Source organism: Pleurodeles waltl, chromosome 1_2, assembly GCF_031143425.1.
Source record: "Pleurodeles waltl isolate 20211129_DDA chromosome 1_2, aPleWal1.hap1.20221129, whole genome shotgun sequence".
In the NCBI taxonomy this organism is placed as follows: domain Eukaryota; kingdom Metazoa; phylum Chordata; class Amphibia; order Caudata; family Salamandridae; genus Pleurodeles; species Pleurodeles waltl.
This window is the reverse complement of record NC_090437.1, coordinates 1,163,402,652-1,163,424,345: the sequence shown is the minus strand read 5'-3', so window position 1 is coordinate 1,163,424,345 and position 21,694 is coordinate 1,163,402,652. Positions and strand designations below refer to the sequence as shown.

The following is a 21,694-nucleotide window of genomic DNA, read 5'->3' as shown; positions in this document are numbered from 1 at the left end:
CCTTGCGCTAGCCCAGTCCTTCCCCCAACTAGTCCTCTGGGGGGGCAAGGGGGCCAGCTTGCCTGGCCCTGGCATTTGCCTCGCTGGCCTGGAATCCTTCAGGGGCAGAGTCCCTGCCCCAAGGGCAGCCAGGAGGTTCTTCCTTCCAGTTGTCCATGACTGACGCCCGTCTGCAGTTCCAGTGTCCAGCAGTGAAGCACAGCCAAGAGAGAGAGCTCTCCCCTGTGCAGGACCTTTTAAGTGGGGGCGGAAGTGTCCAGCAGGTCTGCACCTCTGGCCTATCCAGATGTGCCACATCACTTCCTTGCCCCCGTCCCCTCCTTCTTGCACAGTCTTCTGGGATAGCTCAAGATGGCATCCTCCAGGAGTTAGTTGCCACATGTGCTCTGAAAGTCTCAGCCCCTTCTCCCTGACATTCCTCGCAGGGCTTCTCCAGCCTGCTCCTGGCACAGAATGACAGCTGGCTGATTGATGGTAGGCCCTGCTCCAGCAACTGGACAGAGCAGTAATTGGCCCTAATCCTGAGCTGAGGCAGAGAAAGATGACATCCCTGGATGACCCATAAGTTGTACAACTGTGCTCTTGTAACCTACTGCATCATTCTTTTCTTACAGGTTACAGCATACATTGGTGTGACTCTGGTCTCGGTGGACCCCAGAGAACTGGAGCTGCACCCTAAGCCCTCCTTTCCCATTGACATTCAATGGAGTATCCCCCCAATGCAAATATCTTAAGCACCCTGACATTGGCATTGAACTGGGTGTCACTACAGTGAAAAGACAGTAAGCACACTGACTCTCCCTCACATGTATACACCCCTCTCCTGAGACCTACTCCAGGTCACCACCCACTCTGCATAGTTCCTCCTGCACCAGGACTACCTAAGCGCAGTTCTTGGGCTGCGCACACTAGGAATCCTCCTCCCACAGCCCTCACATGGGTGCACATCCATGCGCACACATGATCACATGTAACCTGCCCGGGGCCTCCTGCCTTGCTGCGCCACAGCAGCCTTTCCTTAGCACGGCGACACCAGCAGTAAACACGTGCAGTCCATCTTACCATGTGTTTATTGTGTGGGAGTCACCTCATAGGAGGCTTCCTCACAGTAAACATTCAAAAACCGGGTGGTCAAAAATCGAAAAATCAGGGCAGACCAGATGGTCAGAACCGTCCTCTAACAACCGCAATACAGCACAGGAGGCAGCCTCTCGTCAATACCTGTTGGTACAGCACAGGATCTATGGGACTGGGGACAAGGCTGGGCGTCTGTTGGCATAGCTGAGCCATAGGGAGGAGGGAGCCCAAAGGGTTGGAGAAATAATTGCTAGTGGGGTGGGGATGGCAAAATTGAAAATAATTACTAGTTCGGGGACAAAATTACCCAGAGGGGATTGTTCAGGAATTTGTGCAATATTACCGGGATTTCTACGCACCTTGGCAGCACAGGGAGAAAGTAGAGATTGAAGTTGTCCTCGGAATGCCGGGTCTCTTGCAGCTGGATAGTGATGACGTGGAATCAATGGAAGGGTAACTTACACTTGGGTGATCTCTTGGACTCACTGAGTGCCATGAGAAGTGGGTAAACTCCAGGCCTCAATGGATTACTGGTGGAATTATTCAAACGGCTAGGGGTTCAGGTGGGCTCCAATCCTAGCAATGTTTGAGGACTCCTGTGCCAGGGGGCTTCTCCCTCCGACCTACGGCACGTCTTGATAAAGGTAGTTTACAAGGAAGGGTGGCCAAGGTATGAGTGCGGTTCCTATCAACCCATTTCCTTGCTGAATGTCTAGACCAAGCTCCTGGCCACTATTATGGTGTGCAGGTTGAATAGAGTGAAAGCCATGCTGATGCACTGTTTCCAAATGGGGTATATATCATGCCACTCAGCACGATTGAACATCAGGTGCCTTCATAACTGTATAGATGTGATGAAAGATGTCCCCCGCCCTCTGGCGGTCATCTTCTTGGATGTTGAGAAGGCATTTGATTCGATCCACTGGCCCTACCTCTTTGCAGTGCTGTGATAATCCAGCTTTGGCCCCTGCTTTTGTAGCTGGATGGTCTTATTGTACGCAGTACCCACGGCAGCAGTGAGGGTGAATGGGGTGACCTTGGTGTCGTCCCTACAGGGACGCGGTACCAGACAGGGTTGTCTGCTTTCCCCTCTGTATTTCGCTTTGTGCATTGAACCTTTGGCCTGCTAGATATGGCCATTGGAGGTGAGAGGTGGCCCAGAGCCATGGCAGACTGAGAAGTTCTCCTTGTAGGTGGACAATGTACTGATTTACAACCGAAGGCCTGGGGTGTTCTTAGCCCCCATGTTAGGCAGGGTGGAGGCATTTGGTAATTACTTTGGCTATATGGTGAACTGGGGCAAGTCAGTCCTCTTTTAGATAGGCCCATGTGATCGAGATATAGTACTTTGTGCCTGCCTGCATGTAACAGCTGAGGGTTTCCGATACAACAGTATTTATGTCATGCAGAGCTCGGAATGCTTATGGGAGGAAAACCTGGACCCATAGTTGGCGAACTACCGGGAAGATGTGACCAGATGGAGAAAACATTCTCTGACGCTCCTTGGTAGGGCCACCATTCTCAAGATAATCACTTTCCCCAAAATCCGACGACTTCCATGGGATGGAGAGAATTTTTCCAAATCACTGCTCTTTTTAGTGAGCATTATATTATAGCATCAGTATGTCTTCAATTCAGTGCGCATAACTATGGTGGTGGGCGGTTATTCTCATGATAATATTATCTATACTGTTTGTTAATGGCAGACCGCATGCTGAGATTGATCAGAGTATTTAGAACGGTGGCTTTTTAATTAGTGGTGCTTTTCTTGCTTTTAATTTTAGTTTCTGTCGCAGACAGGCACAATGAACATTTTGCATGTGCCTATGTTGTGTAAGTTAATGGTACAGGAGCTAGCAGTTTTATGGACCATAATTGTGGGCAGGTACTTAACAGTGGTTAATGCTCAGAGCAGATGGGTTAATGCATTAAGTAAACGATGATAATACTGAATCATCCAACAATTTAAAGGCTCGCATACATTCATCAATGATCCATAAGACCATATGTACAAAGGGATTTTGTATGTGAAAAAATGTTCTTCTTAAAGTGGAAGGCTTTGTTTTTGCAAAATAAAAAATACAATTGACAAAAGTGACATTGCAATTGCAAGTGGCTTTGCGAAATACAACACAGGGATGTGGAATTCCTATCGCCCGACACATCTGGTTTGGGGTCAAGGGCAACAAGTTTTTATGTTTACTTTGTCCTTGGGGCAAGTAGGCCCAACCCTCTGCAGCACAAACCTTTTGGCTGCCTGTTTACAGAGAGTGGAACTCTCTGCAGTTGAGGTAATGTGTTTCCAAAAGATAATGCTGTTCGAACTTGTATTTATGGTTCATTATTTGAAATCCTTCATTATTAGGGTGAGTGCTGTAAATAAATGTTTTAAGGTCACACTTCACTACTGATGTTGGTTCCATTACAAAAAAGAAAAACGTGTATACACGTTTGAAAAGTTTAGGCTATGAGGCTAAGTATAATGCTCCCAGAATGCTCTCTGATTAGATGCAAATGAAGTGTCATTTAGTAAAATGTGTTGGTGCATGCTAGTATTTCCCAAAAATATTTCTAATGGAAAATCAGTGTAACCATTTTCAACACGATTATGGCAAGCATGAAAATAAACAAACACTGACAAAGCCAACTGATCTGACATATTTTTATAAGTCTTTTAGTTTCATCAATGCGTGTCTTGTTTTGACATGGCTTTTGTAACACTTTATTGTTGTGGGAGCTATCAGGCCCTCAACACTGTAACAAACACTGGCAAAAAAAAAAAAAAAAAACTTTTTGAACTCTAAAAGCACACATTGCCACCAGTGGCATAACAAAGGCCCCGCAGCCGCCCTCCTGGGGGCCCCTTCAGCACAGCACCTGGCCTGAGTGAGTCTGGAGACGGGGCTCCTCCATGTTCTTTGCAAAGGGGCACCCTCCAGTTTCGTTACGTCAATGATTGCCACTGTAGTTCCTGTAACTGAACAAAACTACTTTGTGTGCCAATTTGCTCCTTGTGGAAGAGCAGAATACGATCGCTCACAGTAAAGCCAGCCGAAAGAGAGAGAAATAGAAGTTTAATAAAAACAAAATGTTTTGTTAACACCAGACCTAATTAGGCAAGACCCACATGTAGGTAGCTTTTTGCATGTCGCAAACAGCGACTTTCGCTGTTTGCGGCGTGCAAAAAGCACATTGCGATGCACAAACCCAGTTTTGCCATTCGGTAACCTGGTTACCGAATCGCAAAACGGGTTTGCGACTCGCAGTTAGGAAGGGGTGTTCCCTTCCTAATTGCGACTCGCAGTGCAATGTGACCGCGAACACGGGCGCAAACCAATCGCAGTTTTCACCCATTTCAAATGGGTGCTAACACTTTCGCTAAAGGGAAGGGTTCCCCATGGGACCCCTTCCCCATTGTGAATGTCACTGTAAACATTTTTTCAGAGCAGGCAGTGGTTCTGCGGAACACTGCCTGCTCTGAAAAAATGAAACGAAAACGTTTAATTTTTCGTTTTTGTAATGCATCTCGTTTTCCTTTAAGGAAAACGGACTGCATTACAAAAAAAACAGCTTTATTAAAAAGCAGTCACAGACATGGTGGTCTGCTGTCTCCAGCAGGCCACCATCCCTGTGAGGGCCGCCATTCGCAAGGGGGTCGCAAATTGCGACCCACCTCATGATTATTCATGAGGTGGGCATTTGCGAAGCCCTTGCGAATCACAGATGGTGCCATCCTACATTCGGATTTGCGACTCGCAAATTGCGAGTCTCTCTGACTCGTAATTTGCGGGTCGCAAATCTGAACCTACTGACATGTGGCCCCAAATTCTTAAAGAAAGTCACAAAAGTGCACCCATGGTATATGTCGTACCCCTATAAAATATTTGTGAACTGTATTTTAGCATGGGTAAATACGATGTGTAGATTTGCTTATGTGAAAATCTATTGAGCATTTGCAAGTTCATTTTCCCTCCAGCCACTTTCTTCCCAACCCTGGAAGAAGTTCTAATTTTGCCATTGTCAGGAGTAAATGTCCAACCTTTCTTATTATGGGAAAATATTAGAGAGAAGCTGGTGAAAATCTTTAAAACATGCAGGTTAGTAGGTTTGCAGACTCAAAGGCATTTCAGCCCTGGAACTATTGCTTACTGCTTCCTCCAGCCCCAGTATGCAGATCTGCAGAAAGGTGGAAAAATAAGGAAATTGCTACAGTAGGGATTGAAACTGCAAGTATTCAAGCCCTACTAAGGTAGTAGCCCTGGCATAATCAGAGAGGCTATTATCAGAGCTCTTACATAATGAGATTGCTGCCATAATTTGTCGCCACACTACATGGCACCAAAGGGACAAGTAGATCTTTTTACAGGACAAGTAGATTTGAGAAGCAACCTGTCCCCTGGACAAGTAGATATTTTAATAAATTCCACACCCCTGCAACATGTACATTGTGAGAACTTGTGGGATGCAAAGGAAATGAGAGCTAGTAGGGGTGGCTCCTCCATTAAGACAGAGGAGTGTTGCACCCCCGCCAGTGGCAGCTGCTGCAAAACCTTCAAAAGAAAACGATAATAAACTTTGTTTTGTTTTCTTTTAAAGGGACGGGGCCACGAGGGTGACGAGCAGTGATGGGGAGTGCACAGCACTCCCCCTCACTGTGCATGCATGTTTGGCCGGCCGGCTCGGGACGGCCAAACACACATGCGCAGTGTGCTCTCTCCAGCCCGGCAACTGTGTTGCACAGTCTCCCAGTCTGCCTGGGAGCACCCTGGCTGGGTGCTCCCAGCCTATCCTGAAGCTGCTCTGAGCAGCATCAAGATTGGCCGCTGGGCAGGATGGGAGCCTGTGCCTGCCTGCAGCAGAGGAGCAGGAGAGCGGCGGTGGCAGCAGAGAAGGTACTTTTTTAAATTTAATAGATTGAATGTCTATTCCTCCCCACCCTGTGTGTCGGCCTGCCCCTTCCACGCCCCACGAGCCACTCCTGAGTGCTATTGGAAGTTTCCCTCCCACCTTTTGACTTTCAAGCAAATGTATCAAGGCTTTGCAATAACTCTTGCAATTGCAAACCACTGAGTGGCTGCAGGCTGCCAAAGGCAACCAGTAACTATGTGGAGAATGAAACTATATATGGCGAACAGTTGCTGGTGTCTGTTGAAGCTGACAGGAGTCCCAGGGACCACGCTTACTCCTGCATGTGCCTTTTATTTTGGCATTGCGACTCGTGCCATTTACGGCACATTGCTGCATGTAGCAAAAATTAATAAAGAGGTCGATATCTGTTGCCTGGTGCGTGATTCCTGCATTCTTATGATTAGAGGACACAGATCCTCATAGCTTCAGTTGACTGTTTGGTAAGAACTGTTTTTTCAGTGTATTACAAATAGTAGCCTTAAGGTCAGCCACTTGCAGATGATTGATGGCTTTTTTTTCTGTCTCAACTACATGCTCCTGATTTGGTGGCTTTCTTCTTTTTGTTGGTCTCACCCAGAAGCATTTTGATCTCAAAGCGTCTTCGCAGGGTATGTTATTTCATTCCACTGCATACCCGCGGGGAAATGTTTTCATTTAACATTTGGCAGTCCAGGGGAGTATGTGTGTTTCCTAGGTCCTCCGATCTCCCCACCAATTGCTTTGTATTCACCTCTCTTGCTTTCGGGATGCTGCCTGTCCATTCGTTGTCCTGCTTCCAATCTGCCCCGTGTGAAAATGATTTCTTTATTTAGATATGTCTTTTACGACGACCCCGCAGGTCGAACATTCTGCCATGCCCCTCATTCACTTTTTCATGCTTCATATGACAAGTTTTTTACTTTTTAAACTATTTTTCAGTTTTCCGATTCATCATTGCTGTCTACCATGTTAGATCAGTAAATTAACAAGCATTGGCAAAGCACCAGGTCTCGCCTATGCAAGAGCTATTGGCTTTGCCAATGTGTTTTACCCATGTTGTACACCAGTGTGGTTGGTGTTCAGCATGGCTAAAAGTTTGTGGCATCGAGAATAGTTGTGTGGAATGTCGTAGAGTAGAATGACTTAGATTGGAGTAGAGTTTTGCAAAGTGGATTGGCAGAGAGTGTTCGGTATTGAAGTGGCATAGTGTGGAGTCCCATAGAGTGGCATACATTGGATGGGCATAGAGGAGAGTGGATTCATGTAGAGTGGATTGATTGCAGAGTATGGAGGCATAGACTGCAGTGGCATAAAGTGCACTGGCATTGAATTCAGTGGCGTACAATGCAGTGCTGTATATTAGAGTGGTGCATAGTAGAGTGAAGTGGTACAGAGTAGAGTGTGGCAGAGTAGAGTGTCACAGTGTAGAGTGGTGCAGAGTGGAGTGGTTCAAAGAACAGTGGCACAGAATAAAGTGCTGCAGATTAGAGTAGAGTGGCATACAATGTGGAGGCATAAAGTAGAGTGGTGCAGAGTGGAGTTGTGTAGAGTTGAGTGATGCAGAGGGCAGTGGCAGAGTAGAGTCGAATGGCATTGAGTGGACTGGCATAGAGTGCAGAGTAGAGTTGAGTGGCTTAGAGTCCAGTGGCTTCGAAGGGTGCAAAGTAGAGTAGTATGGAGTATGGCAGAGTAAAGTATAGTGCCATACAGTTCAGTGGCAGAGTGCAGTGGCGTAGAGTGGAGTAGTACAGAGTAGAGTGATGTAGAGTTTTGTGGCAGAGTGCAATGTTGCAGAGTAGAGTGCCAGAGTGAAGTGGAGAAAAGTGGAATAGAGTGGCATAGAGAACAGTGGCATAGAGTTCAGTGATGCAGAGTAGATTGCAGTGGTGTAGGGTACAGTGACATAGAGTGCAGTTGTGGAGAGTGCATTGGCATGGAGTGCAGTGGTTAAGGGTAGAGTGGCATACAGTGCAGTGGCATACGGTGGAGTGGTGCAGCGTGGAGTAAAGTAGAGTGCAGTGGTGTAGAGTAGATTGTTTCAGAGTAGAGTGAAGTGGCGTAGAGTGGAGTGGTGATTAGTAGAGTGCAGTTGTACAGAGTATCATAGAGTGTAATAGCGTAGACTAAATTGGAGTGCAGTAGCATAGAGTGCAGTGGCGCAAAGTATATTAGAATGGCGTACAGTAGATTTGCATAGAGTACAGGGGCATAGAGTTGAGTGTTACAGAGGAAAGTGCATAGGTGTAGACTTTATTAACATAGCGTGCAGTGGCATAGAGTGCAGTGTTGTGTTGCAGAGTGTCGTAGAATACAGCGGCATAGAATGGAGTTGTGCAGAGTAGCCTGGTGTAGCTTAGACTGAAGTGGTGTGGAGTGCAGTGGCGCAAAATGCAGTGGTGTACCATAGAGTGGGGAAGAGTCCATTGGCATAAAGTAGAGTGGTACAGGGTAGAGCAGAGAGGTGTAGTGTGAAGTAACATAGAGTGATGTGGCGTAGAGTGGAGTAGACTGCCGCTGTGTGGAATGTTGTAAAGTGGAGTGGTGCAGAGTACAGTGCAGTGGCTTGGAGTGGTGCAGAATAGAGTGGAGTGGCATAGAGTGGAGTATTCATGGTGTGGTAGCACACTGCCTTTACAGACAACACATTTTCAAATGAAATGACCATTACATTTGACGGCATACAGTTTTTCTAATAAAACTATACAGTGCACAGATAAAAATGTGTGAAAATTGCAATACCTAGTTTGATTTGTTTTGATCATATTAAAGTATTTGTTTCAATCACGTCAGAAATAAAAAAAAATTGCTTCATTTGTGCATTCATAATTCTGAAATATTCGAAAATACTTATTCAGTTCATTTAAGTGATGTAGTGTGCTAGAAAAAAACTCTTTCGTACCCTGATTATTTAGCAGGATTGTCACATAAATCCTCGCACTTTGAAGTCAGAAAGAAAAATGTAACAAAGCGCCCTCGGAAGACAGCGCCTGCCATTTGACCTGTGTCCTTGAATGCACAGCTGTTAGAAATGGGGCCTTTGGTTGACAGTCAGGTTACCCCCTGTCCAAGCAAGGACCCTCACTCTAGTCAGGGTAAAGGAGAATCACACTCAGTTAACCCACGCTCACCCCTTTTGTAGCTTGGCACGAGCAGGCAGGCTTAACTTCAGAAGCAATGTGTAAGGCCTTCATCTCAGTCTGGGTCTTGGGAGGCTCCCAAGCCAGAATGGTGTCACTATTTGGCACTTGCTGGCCTTAATATTGAGGCCTGCCTTTTCCAGGGCCTCCAACACCCTGCAGAGGTGCTGCAAGTGTTCCTCCCAAGTGGAACTGAACACTGCAATGTCACCCAGGTAGTCTGTGCTGAAGTCATCTAGCCCAGTCAACACCTGGTTGACAAACCTCTGAAATGTGACAGGGGCATTTTTCATCCCAAATGGCATCACTTTAAACTGGAAGTGCCCATCTGGGGTAGAAAATGCTGACCTCTTCTTGGCCCCCTCAGTTAGGGCAGTCTGCCAATACCCAGACGTCAAATCAAATGTGCTGAGGTATTTGGCAGCTTCCAACCAATCTATGAGCTCATCAGCTTGGGGGTTGGGGTGCTCATCAGTGTTAGTGAGTGCATTGAGGCCCCGGTAACCCACACAGAACCAGAGTTCTGGGGTGGCCACAGAAGCAGCAGCCTTTGGGACCAAGACCACAGGGCTGGCCCAAGGACTGCTAGAAAACTCTATTACCTTTAGGGTTAACATCTTAGACACCTCATCTTTGATGCTAGCCCTAACCTTATCAGTCACCCCGTAAACCATCTGTTTAATAGGTAGACTGTCCCCAGTGTCCACATCAAGTGTACACAGGTGTGCGACCCCTGGGATTAAGGAGAATAGGGAGGCAAACTGGCCTAATATCTGGTGACAATCCCTCTGTTGTTCTGAGGTCAGGGACGGGGAGAGGTTCACTCCCTCCACAGATCCATCTTTCTCTCCAGCAGACAGGAGGACAGGAAGAGGCTCACTGTCTTCCTCCACCCCATCATCTGTCACTAGGAGCATGGACAATTCAGTCCACCTAAAGTGTGGTTTGAGACTGTTCACATGCAGGACTCTTAAGGGGTTCCTGGTGTTGTGTAGCCATTTTAGTTCTAACTTCATATATAGTATTTTAACACAGTAGGCCTGCCGCTGTGCACTTTAACCTAGATATATCTTATTCGGCTTCATTTTATTATTGTTACAGTAGCCACTTTTACTGTCTTGTTTTATTTTCTCCATTTAGCTGTTTTTGCCTAGGCCAGCACTCTGTTCTCAAACAAGACATTCTTGCTCACTCTGTGCTTCTTCCAAGGCTGCAGTAAGATAGGTAGGTTGCCGATGAACGTGGTATGAAGTTTGTCTCTGACATTCATAGAAAACACACATCCTTACGTAGGGACATTTTCTCAGAACATCAGCTGTTTTATCATTTCCTGTCTCTTACACGTTGGAGGGAGATTACAGCCAGAGAACCACTACTGTATCCTGATTGCTAAATGCTTCGCTACAGCTTCTTATGCAGACTTCAGGCCTTTGCTCCGGCACGGGGGATGATGTCTTCCCAGGGGAACCTGAAGGGCAGAATTAGAACTTAACACACTGTGCTCCATCATAGCCTAGGTAGGAATTAGTCTGTTGACTGTAGTGAAAATATGGTAGCGTTATTTTTATGCTTCACTCTCCTTGTCACAATTTTAATCTTGTCATTCTGTATTGTCCTGGTTATTGCAGACCATGCTTTGCTATCTAAGATGCAGTTGCTTCATTAAAATCATTATTGAAACATATACTGCCTCTCTTTGTCATTGTATATATGAGACTAATGTAACTGAGAGAAACGGATGAGACCTGAGTGACCACGGTTTCCCTGAGAAACCAGTTATGTCATGCGCTCGGCTGCCCAATCATCCCTGCCCTTGGGTAAAGAGGAGGCGCTGCTAGTTAGCTGGAGCAAAACCCAGATTGGAGCGACAGGTGTCACCTGTAGTGGGTCAGACTCAGTCTCCCACACCTCAGGCGATTCTGCTGCTCAAAATCCAGTAGTCTCATTAGAATAATGAGAGCCTACACAACACTGGGAGTCCGCAAGTCCACCAGGTAGGTGACTTCGCTTTTGCGCTCCACCACCTCAGAGGGCCCTGCCCTGGCCGTAGGCTCCACTGGCACCATTACCCACACTTTTACCCAGGATGAAAGTCGACCAAAGTGGCATTCTGGTCATACCACCATTTTATGTCTTCCTGGCTTGCATCTAGGTTCTTTTGTGCGAGAGCTCTGAACCGGGCAGTCTGGTTTCTGAAGGCCAGCATGTAACTAAATACATCCTGGGGAGGTTTAATAGGGGCTATCTCTAAGCCCTTCCTCACTAGACTCAAAGGCACCCTGACAGGGTGGCCATTCAGTAACTCCAAAGTTCTAAGTTCAAGCCCTTTTTGAGGCACCACCCTGTAGGCGAACAGAAGGCATGACAGGAGAACAACCCACTTCTGCATGAAAGGCTCTGACAGGCCCATGATCATGCCTTTTAAGGTGCGGTTGAATCTCTCAAATAGACCATTGCTTTGGGGGTGGTAAGGAATGATGAACTTATACATTTCCCCTCACTCCTGCTACAGAGACTTCATATAAGTAGATATGAAGTTGGTACCCCTATCAGATACCACTTCCTTGGGGAACTCCATGCAGGTTAAACCCCCCATCAACGCACCACCCACCACAGGCGAAGTGATTGACCTCAGAGGAATGGCTTCTGGGCACCAGGTGGCATGGTCCCCCAAGACGAGGATGAAACCGTTACCCATGGCTGTCTTGGTATCAGGAGGCCCCACAAAGTCAATACCCACCCTTTCAAAGGGGGTACCAATTGTTGGAAAATGTTGGAGGGGAGCCTTGCACTTCCCCCCACTCTTGTCACTTGCCTGACAAGTCTGGCAAGACCTGCAATGAGCATCTGAGTGCCTGCGGATCTGGGACCAGTAAAAGTGGGTTGCAAGCCTGTCAAAGGCTGACCCAGGCTCAGCAACCTTAGGCTCACTATACAGGAGGCCCTCCTCCCAATAAATCAGGTGAGATCCTGGCTCCTTGCATGCCACTGGTCTGCAGCCTGCTGCCGCAAACCCTCAAGAGTAGGGCATACCTCCTGTAACTCACAGAATGCATCCCTGGTAGGTCCCCCTTCATGCTGCCATTGTGACATCTCAGGGACCTCCCTCGGCTCAGCCACCTGGCCCCCTGTAGGCTCCTGGGTGTCACCCTCAGGGTTAGCCTTCTCCCAGACTGTGGGAACATCTGGGGCCGGTTTCCAGCACCTCTTGCCCCTCTCTTTTTGGCAGTGTCCTTGTCCACTGTTTCAGGCTCCAGGGGCTTCTGACCATCCTGACGGGCAGTCATTGACTGGATGGATACTTATACCCACCGAGGCAGACCCAACATTTCCAAGTGTGACCTGTGTACCACCTCCTTCCAAGGGGAATCTTCCAGGTGATTGCCAAGCAAACAATCCACAAGTATGGTTGGACTCACAGCTTCCTTCAAGGAACCTGAGACCACCCCCCATTTAAAGGGAACTTGTGCCACTCTGCACAGGCGCTCCGAGTTGTCCACTGCAACTACTTGGTGAAGTACACAGGAAACTATCTCCTCTTCAGACACCTGGTGACACCGCACTGTAGTCACACTGGCTCCTGTCTCCTCCACCCTCTGTCTATTAATGGTCAACCACTGCCTGTACGTTTTAGTGTTCTCAGGCTCTAGGTTTCTCAGGACCATCTCACTGTCCCCTAGTGAGACAAGGGTCATCTCATCTGGCTCCCACCCACCTGGAACCAACTCCTCCCAAGCACTACACTGGCCAAACCCTGTGACTGAGCACCAGTGGTTGCCGGTGTACCCTTGGGACATTTGGGATCCCCTCTCACATGACCCACCTGGTCACATGCATAACATGTCCGCTGGGCCAGCAGAAAAGTCACATCGACATTGAATCCGGCTCGTAATCGAGCCTGCGGCAATGTTGATGCGCAGCGGGTGCAGGAGCACCTGTTGCACATTTCACTGCCCGTAATTCGGGCTGTGAAATGCGCGATGGGGCTGTGTCTGGGGGCCCTGCACTGCCCATGCCAAAACAGTGAGAATGCTGTTGTTACATAAAGTACCTGGTTAGCATAAAAAATAAAGCTGCATTGCAAGCGCGCATTGGAAAAGAGTAGCGATATGTCAATTCCTTACACGCAAGTGAGGCCGTGCGTCATTTCCTTCTCTGATCACGTCAGCGATGTGTAATTTTTCTCCCTCGCAAGAGAGCGGTGCATCGATTTCCAGACATGGCACCTCGGATCCGCACAGGGTCAGGTTGACTTGGACTCCCAGGGACGATGTGTGGGAAATCCAGTCGCACCGTATCAGAAAACCGCACTGTGTGGGGTCTGCATCGTTATCGGCCTCCGTAAGCGGGAGTTGAGCATCGTTACTCCAGCTGCAATGCATTGATCTCCCAGCCGTGATGCAGGTGGAGCAGGTGGTGATTTTAGGCGCAAAGGACATCGTTTATCAGCTGCGTTGCAGAAGATGCGTCGGAAATTTTCCTGTACGGCATTCTGTGCGTGGATTTTCAGTTCTTGTCGGTCAACTTCACCTTTCAAGGGCCCAGGGACTGAATAGGGCACCACTTGGCAGGGCAGGAGTTTCAGCAGAGAGTTCAGGTGCTGGTATGGTATGTCTTTGATGGCCCTGAGACTTCAAGAGCAGGAGGCAAGCACAGTTCAAGCCCTTGGCGATTCTTCACAAGCAGGAATGCACAACAAAATCTGTCCCCTTTCACCAACAGAAGCAGCAACTGCAGGACAGCCCAACAAAGCACAGTCACAAGCAGGGGCAGCACTTCCCCTCAGCTCTTTAGCTCTTCTCCTTGACAGAGGTTTCTTTTGAATCCAGAAAAGATCTAATTTTCACGGGTTTTGGGTTCACTACTTATACCGTTTTCTGCCTTTGAAGTAGGTAAACTTCACAGGAAAGTTTCTCTTGTTTGTAAGATCCTGCTTTGTCCAGGCCAGGCCCCAGACATACACCAGGGGGTTGGAGACTGCATTGTGTGAGGACAGGCACAGCCCTTTGACGTGAGTGACCACTCCTCCCCTCCCAGCACAGATGGCTCATCAGGATATGCAGGCTACACCTCAGCTGATAGCACATCACATATCTTAACTGTTTGCACAACTTTAACTCCCAACCCAGGGCAATTCCAGAACTTGGGGTCGCCCAAACTAGTAAAAGTGCATCCCATGGATGGGGTGCTCCTGTGCTGGCCTCCATGGGCACAGCTGCAACTAGGGTCGAACTGTGAAGGGGAGTGTACAGTGTCACTATAATAGTGTATCACTGCAGTTATTGCAGCTAACTAGTTAGTTACCAGCCAAGGGACCTAGCTTGTCACGTTGTCCATCCATTCTAGGCTTATGTATTTCCCCACGCCACCTATATTTCAATTTTGGCACAATTGTAAGCGTAGCTGTCTCCACAGGCTGTGTATCACAGAATCTCATCTGCTGTTTGGGGTGTTACGTTAGGGAGTAGTTGTGAAACCATGCTGTCCTCAGAGTTAATGGAGACAGATTTGGCCTTGTCATTGTCCATGGTAACATACCAGGGCAAGTGTCTATCATATGGTGACCGCAGTGGTCAACGCTTGGGCCTTGTTAGATATGGGGTCTCTAGTTGGCAAAGGCATACACCCTTGTCGAAGTAGGGACCACAATCCTAGTCAGGGTAAGTCACACACAATCAAAATTATCCTGTGCCCACGCTCTGGTAGCTTAGCACTGAGCAGTCAGGCTTAGCTTAGAATGCAATGTGTAAAGTATTTATGCAATAAATTAGACAGTAACACAGTAAAAACACCACAAAATGACACCACACAGGTTTTGAAAAATAGAGAAAATACAGTTGAAACAATGAAAATCCCTTGTACACAATCAAAGTTATGAATTTTTAAAGATTAAATCCAACTAAAGTGCCTAGAAAACACAACTGGGGCTTTCACAGCGTCGTTGATGGAGTCGTTCCCAACAATCCAACACCACCAGTGCCGGTCATGGAGTCACAGGGACCCCTAGGTACAGTACCTTTTGAAACTGAAGAACAAGGACATCAGAAAGAGGCGTTGATGGAGTCAGTGCGGCATCAGGTCCGAGGAGAGTGGCGTTGGTTCCGTGCTGCAAGGCAGGTGGAGGTGCGGCATTGTCTCCATCTGGATGCAGGTGGAGATGATGCAGCGTTGCTTGCTATGTGTCGATTCCTTGTGACCCGGCGGGGTTGCAGGTTCCAGTCTGTCAGGACGTGATATGTCGACTTCGCAGAGTCACAATGACTCTGAGTCTGAGTGATGTCAGCGGAGTTGCAGTGACGTCAGACCTGATTTGCAGGCCGGAGTCAGTGCGTGCAGCAAGGTCCACGGAGTGGGAGAGGCTGTGGCATCACTGGCGTCGCCGAAGTCATTCCGAAGTTGCCGAAGTCGGTGTAGTAGGGAAAAGCTAGCAGTGGAGTCCCTGAGACCCCAGAACAGGAGGCAAGCTCAATCCAAGCCCTTGGAGAGCAGTTTAGGGGGAAGGCAGAATCCTTCCAGCACAGGCAGAGGCCAGCAGGGCAGCCGGGCACCAGCAGGTCAGCAGTCCTTTGCAGCAAAGCAGTCCAGAGAGTCCTTGGCAGACAGCCAGGTCTTCTGGCAAAGTTCAGGTGTAGGTCCACAAGTGTCTGAGTTGGTGGGGTTAGAGACCCAGTTTATGTACACAAAAATCCCTTTGAAGTGGGGAGACTTCAAAGAGTGGATTCAAGTGCATAAGTTCTTCTTTCAGTGCATTCTTGTCTGCCAGGGACCCATTAGGGTGTCCAATGGCAGTCCATTGTGTGAGGACAGGCCACTAGCCTTTGAAATGTAAGTGTCAGGCCCTCCACCCTTCCAGCTCAGGAAGACCCATTCAGTATGTAGATGATTGCAGGTGTGACTGAGTGTCCTGTGTTTGTGGTTGTCTGGGTGACATGCACAAGGGAGCTATCAACCGGTCCAGCCCAGTCGTTGATTGGAGACAGGCTGTAAGGCACAGATGGTTTTTAATTGCAAAGAAATGCTCACTTTCTAGAAGTCACATTTCTAAAATAGTAATATAAACTCCAACCTCACCAATAAGCAGGATTTTCTATTACCACTCTGTCCTTACTAAATATGACCTGGTTACCCCTTTCAGATCAGAATCTACCACTCAAAAAGTATATGAGGGCAGACCTAATGTTAGTCTCTGAAAGGAGCAGGCCTCGTAGTAGTGGAAAATTAATTTAGGAGTTTTTCACTACTCGGGCATATAAAACACATGTGTACATGTCCTGTCTTTTACCTACATAGCACCATGCCCTATGGATTACCTAGGGCCTACCTTAGGGGTGACTTATATTTAGAAAAAGGGGAATTTAAGGCTTGGCAAGTACTTTTTAAATGCCAATTCAAAGTGGCAGTGAAACTGCACACACAGGCCTTGCAATGGCAGGCCTGCGACATGGTTAAGGGACTACTTATGTGGGTGGCACAATCAGTGCTGCAGGCCCTATAATAGCAGTTAATTTACAGGCCCTATGCACAGATTGTGCACTTAACTAGGGACATATAAGTAAATCAAATATGCCAATTGGGTACGAACCAATGTTACCATGTTTAAGGGAGTGAGCATATGCACTTTAGCACTGGTTAGCAGTGGTAAAGTGCGCAGAGTCCTAAAACCAGCAAAAGCAGTGTCAGAAAAGTGGAGGCAGGTAGGCAAAAAGTTGGGGGATGACCACCCCAAGGGTGTCAGGTCTAACAGGCCTGTTCCTCTTTGGCTTGCTCTGGAATGGGCGCCCCCCGTATTGGGACTATCGGGCATTGGTGCAATGCCCGTCTTCTTTTGTTTGAGTCCATGGTGCTGCAGTGTTGGCACTCAGGGGTTAAAGGCGATGAGGTCACAAAGCGATGCTGCTCCACCCAATCCAAGGAGGGAAAGCATGTTGCCTAGGAGGGAGGAGCAAGCTAAAGGCACAGGAGTGAAGTGTAAATCGCCCCTCTCGTTTTCATGTGGCACCTTTACCTTGGAGAGGTATCCGTGTGTGTTGGGCAATGTTGGCGCCGCGTTCGCCAGCCAGGCCTCCAGTCCCCGGGCCCCCTATCCCTCCTACCGTCCTCAGTTGCGGCGCATTGAGTGATCCAGGCTCCAGCAATTGTCTGGCCTGCACATGCGCAGGTTTTCCACAGCAGACTAGCTTAGCGCTGCAGTGTCCTTTCCTGCCGTGTAGTTGTGGCCTGTCCTGTGGGGCTGCTGGCCTTCAGGCCCCAGAAGGTTGGTCCATTTGGGCGGCATTCCCCGCCGTAGGAAGCCACGATTTGGCACAGACTCTGCTGAGTCTGCCGTTCTAGTTTCATAAGTTTGGTTACCTTAAACGAGGAATGGCGGCAGGACATGCAAAATCATGGGTGATTGGCTGGAGCGACTCTAAAGCCCATCCGCTATCTTGCGCAGCTGGCCACGCCCCAGATGACTGAGAGATTTTTAAATGGATTACCTATTAATAAATGAAGTAATAATGACTATGAGATAATGGAGGATTGAGTTTGCTAACTGACAGGAAAATCAAGAAAGGAGAGTATTGCTTTAACTAGTAACTCAATAAGTAGTGTTACAATTTCAAATCAAAATTAAGTAGATACCTTTACAAAACCCCTTCCTTTTTGTCATGAAGATTTCTATCTCAGGTTCTTTAAGGTGTTTTGGACTATGCCTTTTGATTATAATACCTTTGAGAATTTGCATTTCTTCTGCACTGTTTCAAAACAAGAAATCTGCAACTTATCTTTCATATTTGGAAAAATTGTATCTTTCTCATCATGAGTCCATTCCTGAACAGTTGTGTCTTGGAGAGAATCACCAATATTTTGAAATACATTATTTGTCAAGATAAAATGGTTCCCTAATTATTGTTATAATTGACATAACATATTGTCTGCAAAATATGCATCTACTCACTACTTTGGTGATCAAATGAGGTTGGCTTAGTATTCTTGCATTTAACTTTTGAAGATTAGAAGAGTTAGAACTATCTGAGAAGAAACTTCTTGAAAGAGTGCTATAATTTAGTTAAAATGTCTGCAAAATATGCATTGATTCACCACTTTGGTGACATTTTTCATCAGATGAAGATAGCTTAATATTAATATTCTTGCTGAGCTTAATATTCTTGCTGTTATCGTTTGCAGAATAAAAGAGCTAGAACTATCTGAGAAGAAACTACTTGAAAGAGTGGAACAAATGACTGGAGACATGCACTTCTTAGAAAATGTCAATGTACGTATTAAATGCAGACTCCAGGATATCCAAGTGGAACTGCAAGAAGCGGTAAGTGATCTTGCAGACATTTTATAACATAAATCGTAAAATGAGAGAGGCATTTGTAAAATGGGTCTGCGTTAGTTAAGCCTACTTTCCCCCACACAACTCTTCTTTCATTGAGCATTATAAGACGCAGGTTTTATGGCAGCTCCTGTCATTACATTACATATTAATCTGAATTTAGAGAAACAGTTTTTGTCCATTCTCTCATTCCACAGTTGTTTCTAAGGCAGGCGATATGTTAACTTACAGTTTTTATTAAGGATTAGTTGTGTTTCGAGATCCTTTGACCCTTTGTAAGATCATGTTCAGCAACAGTGCCCACATGGCATTGCAGTAGTCTCTTCATGAGGTGACCAGCACAAAAAGCAAGGCAATTTTTAGGGCAACAAAATGAAGATAGTGACTCAAACTATAGTCTCCTTTATCCGTCTACTACTAAAACTAACTTTATAAAAACAATTGATTCATATATTTCTGTCCTGCACATCAGACATTTCTATTGTGTTACACATTCACATATTTAAACACCTTAGGTCTGTGTCGGGTATCATAACAACAAAACAAATATTTTCTTCAGAGAAGGGAGAGATTTTGATAGGCTGTCGAGAAATCACCTGGGAAAAGACCATAGTACTGGCATTCAAAAAACACATTTCTTAGCCCTTCTTTCTTTCAAGTTCCTACAATATTTCTGAGGTCAGATAGACTGGCAGTTCCACAAAACATATATTGGCAGTGAACTCAATTTCCGAGTAGTGGCCTGTGGCGGCTGCCCATAGTGGGGCACCACGACATCTACCCACTGCATTGCTCTGCCACTATTGCTTGGCATATTACAGCTTTTATATGAAAACGATCTCACGGATTGTATGTTTGCATGTAAAAGCTGTAATATTACTTTGCTAGCAGAAGAGGACTCCACTACCTGTATTGCCATGTGTATCATGCAGGGACTGTGAGGTAAATGTGAGATTAATCCACATGAAATGAAGGTCGGATGGCAGAGATTGTGAACAGTTACAATTCAGGTAAAAGGAAACTTCATAAGTCTTTGGAAAACATAAGCTGCAGAACACAGCCCAAAAGGCATTCTAATAAACTTATAAACACCAAAAAGCATGATAAAAGAGGTTAACAATTTTGATTGCTCACACAATTGAATCTGATGATAAGCTGAGCTCAGATCTAAAGTAGTAAAAAACTTGGCATTACCCAATGAGCTGACCATTTCATTTATATTTGGCAATGGAAATTTATCTTCAATGCAGCTTTATTGAGATGCCTGAGGTCAACACACAACCTAATGTCCCCAGATTTCTTCGTAGCAACCACGATCGGGGCAATCCATTGCGCTGCTTCAACTTCTTCAATAATGCCTTCACCTTGAAACCTTTGGAGTTCAAGCTTCACCTTTTCCTGCAAACTAAAAGGAATGCTTTTAACTTTACATGCTATTGGTGCAGATCCTTCTTTCAAATAAATCTGGTGTTTGTAAACAGTTATACAACCAACTCTGGTATCAAATACATCAGAAAACTCATTCATGAGTTCTGTACCAAAATTATCAACTTTCTGTTCTTGCACTTGTGGAATTGAATTAGGATTCAAAATAATACCCAGCATTTTCTGATGAGGCCAGCTTAAAATGGTATCACCAACAACAGGAACATAAACTTTGCCAAAAGTTTTGTTTCCTTTAAATGCAATAGACGCATTGAAGTACCCTCTCAGTTCTATAGGTTTACCCCATAACTGTAGGGTGTGACATCAGGATCTCAAAGCGAAACTTTCCCTTGAAAGTATTTAGCATAATCATTTTCAGACAAAAGAGATAATTTAGCTCCCGAATCCATCATCATATAAATGGTGATACCATTCACATCAACTGAATCAGAAGGGTATTACAATGAATACTAGAAACACAGCTAACATCATTTACAGTCTCAAGAATGTAATCATGATCTTCATCACACTCAACTTCATGAATCTTGAACTTAGATTTTGCAAACGATTTGCAACACTTAGCAAAGTGTCCTTTTTTCCCCACACTTGTTACAAATCACATTAAGAGCAGAACAATCTTTGCTATTTGCAAGGTGAGTAGAAGAGCCTTAGGCCGTCATTACAACTCTGGCGGTCGGTGTTAAAGTGGCAATAATACTACCAACAGGCCGGCGGTAAAAAAAGTAGGATCACAACCATGGCGGAAACCGCCAACACAGACAGCCACTTTAACACTCCAACTGCCATGGCGGTAGCAACAAACACTGCGGCGGTATCTGCCAAAAGCCCGGCGGAAGACAATGTACCGCCCACACTATTACAAGGCAACAATCCGCCAGCTTTTCCGGGGCGGTGCCAACAACATCAAAAGCATGGCGGAAATAGTACACAGAAGGGAAACCACTCACCTCTCGACCCCAAGGAAGAACTAGGACGCCATGGAGCCCGAATTGCAGATCCTACCCATGTTGCTGTATCTATTAATACACCACGAAGTAGAAAGAAGGCGGCGACAACAACAACAACGGTGAGTACTGCATCTAACACACAGGGGAGGGGAGGAGGGAAAAGAGAGTGACACACACACGGCACCCCCACCCACAACAACATACACACACACATATCCAATAACATCACAGATACACCCTGTCACCCCCTGGAAGAACGCAAGGACAAAACGAAATGAGTTTAACTAGTGTAATATTGTTATAATCAGATAGATCAAGAGAACAGCAAATAATCAGTACACACAAATATTTACAGCAAGTACACAAGTCCGTACACTGTCCCATGAAATGTCCGTGGACCAGTGGTCCCAAAAAGCATGGGCGAAGCCCACACATGACACCTGCCTCATAATGGAGAGAACACTGCAGGGACATCAGGCCGAAAAAAAGCCAGGCACCTCGGGGAAGGGGTGGGGGCACCTCAGCCGGATGATGGTACGACGCCACTGCTCCTTGAGGGGGCTCCATGCCCACTGCCTGGTCCTGAGTAGTGCAAAGCCACAGTCTCTCAAGTGGGTGGTTTGCCCACTGCTTGGTCCTGGGGAGTGCAAAGCCACAGTCTCTCAAGTTTCTCAAGTGGGTGGTTTGCGCCCTGCTTGGTCCTGGGGAGTGCAAAGCCACAGTCTCTCAAGTGGGTGGTTTGCCCACTGCTTGGTCCTGGGGAGTGCAAAGCCACAGTCTCTCAAGTGGGTTCACTGCCCACTGCTTGGTCCTAGGGAGTGCAAAGCCACAGTCTCTCAAATGGATGCCTTTCTCCACTGGTTCTGGAGGGGGCTTTG

At 46.6% G+C, this 21,694-nt stretch overlaps 1 protein-coding gene across 1 annotated transcript in view; it reads left to right on the top strand.

The window, feature by feature from the left end:
* The first annotated feature begins 1,480 nt into the window (after window positions 1-1,480).
* Window positions 1,481-21,694, top strand: part of C1_2H4orf50 (chromosome 1_2 C4orf50 homolog) — a 180,321-nt gene continuing 160,107 nt past the window's right edge. The window contains exons 1-2 of the mRNA XM_069205863.1: window positions 1,481-1,530; window positions 18,270-18,408. Coding sequence (XP_069061964.1) covers window positions 1,481-1,530; window positions 18,270-18,408 — 189 coding nt within the window. The remainder of the gene's footprint in view (window positions 1,531-18,269; window positions 18,409-21,694) is intronic.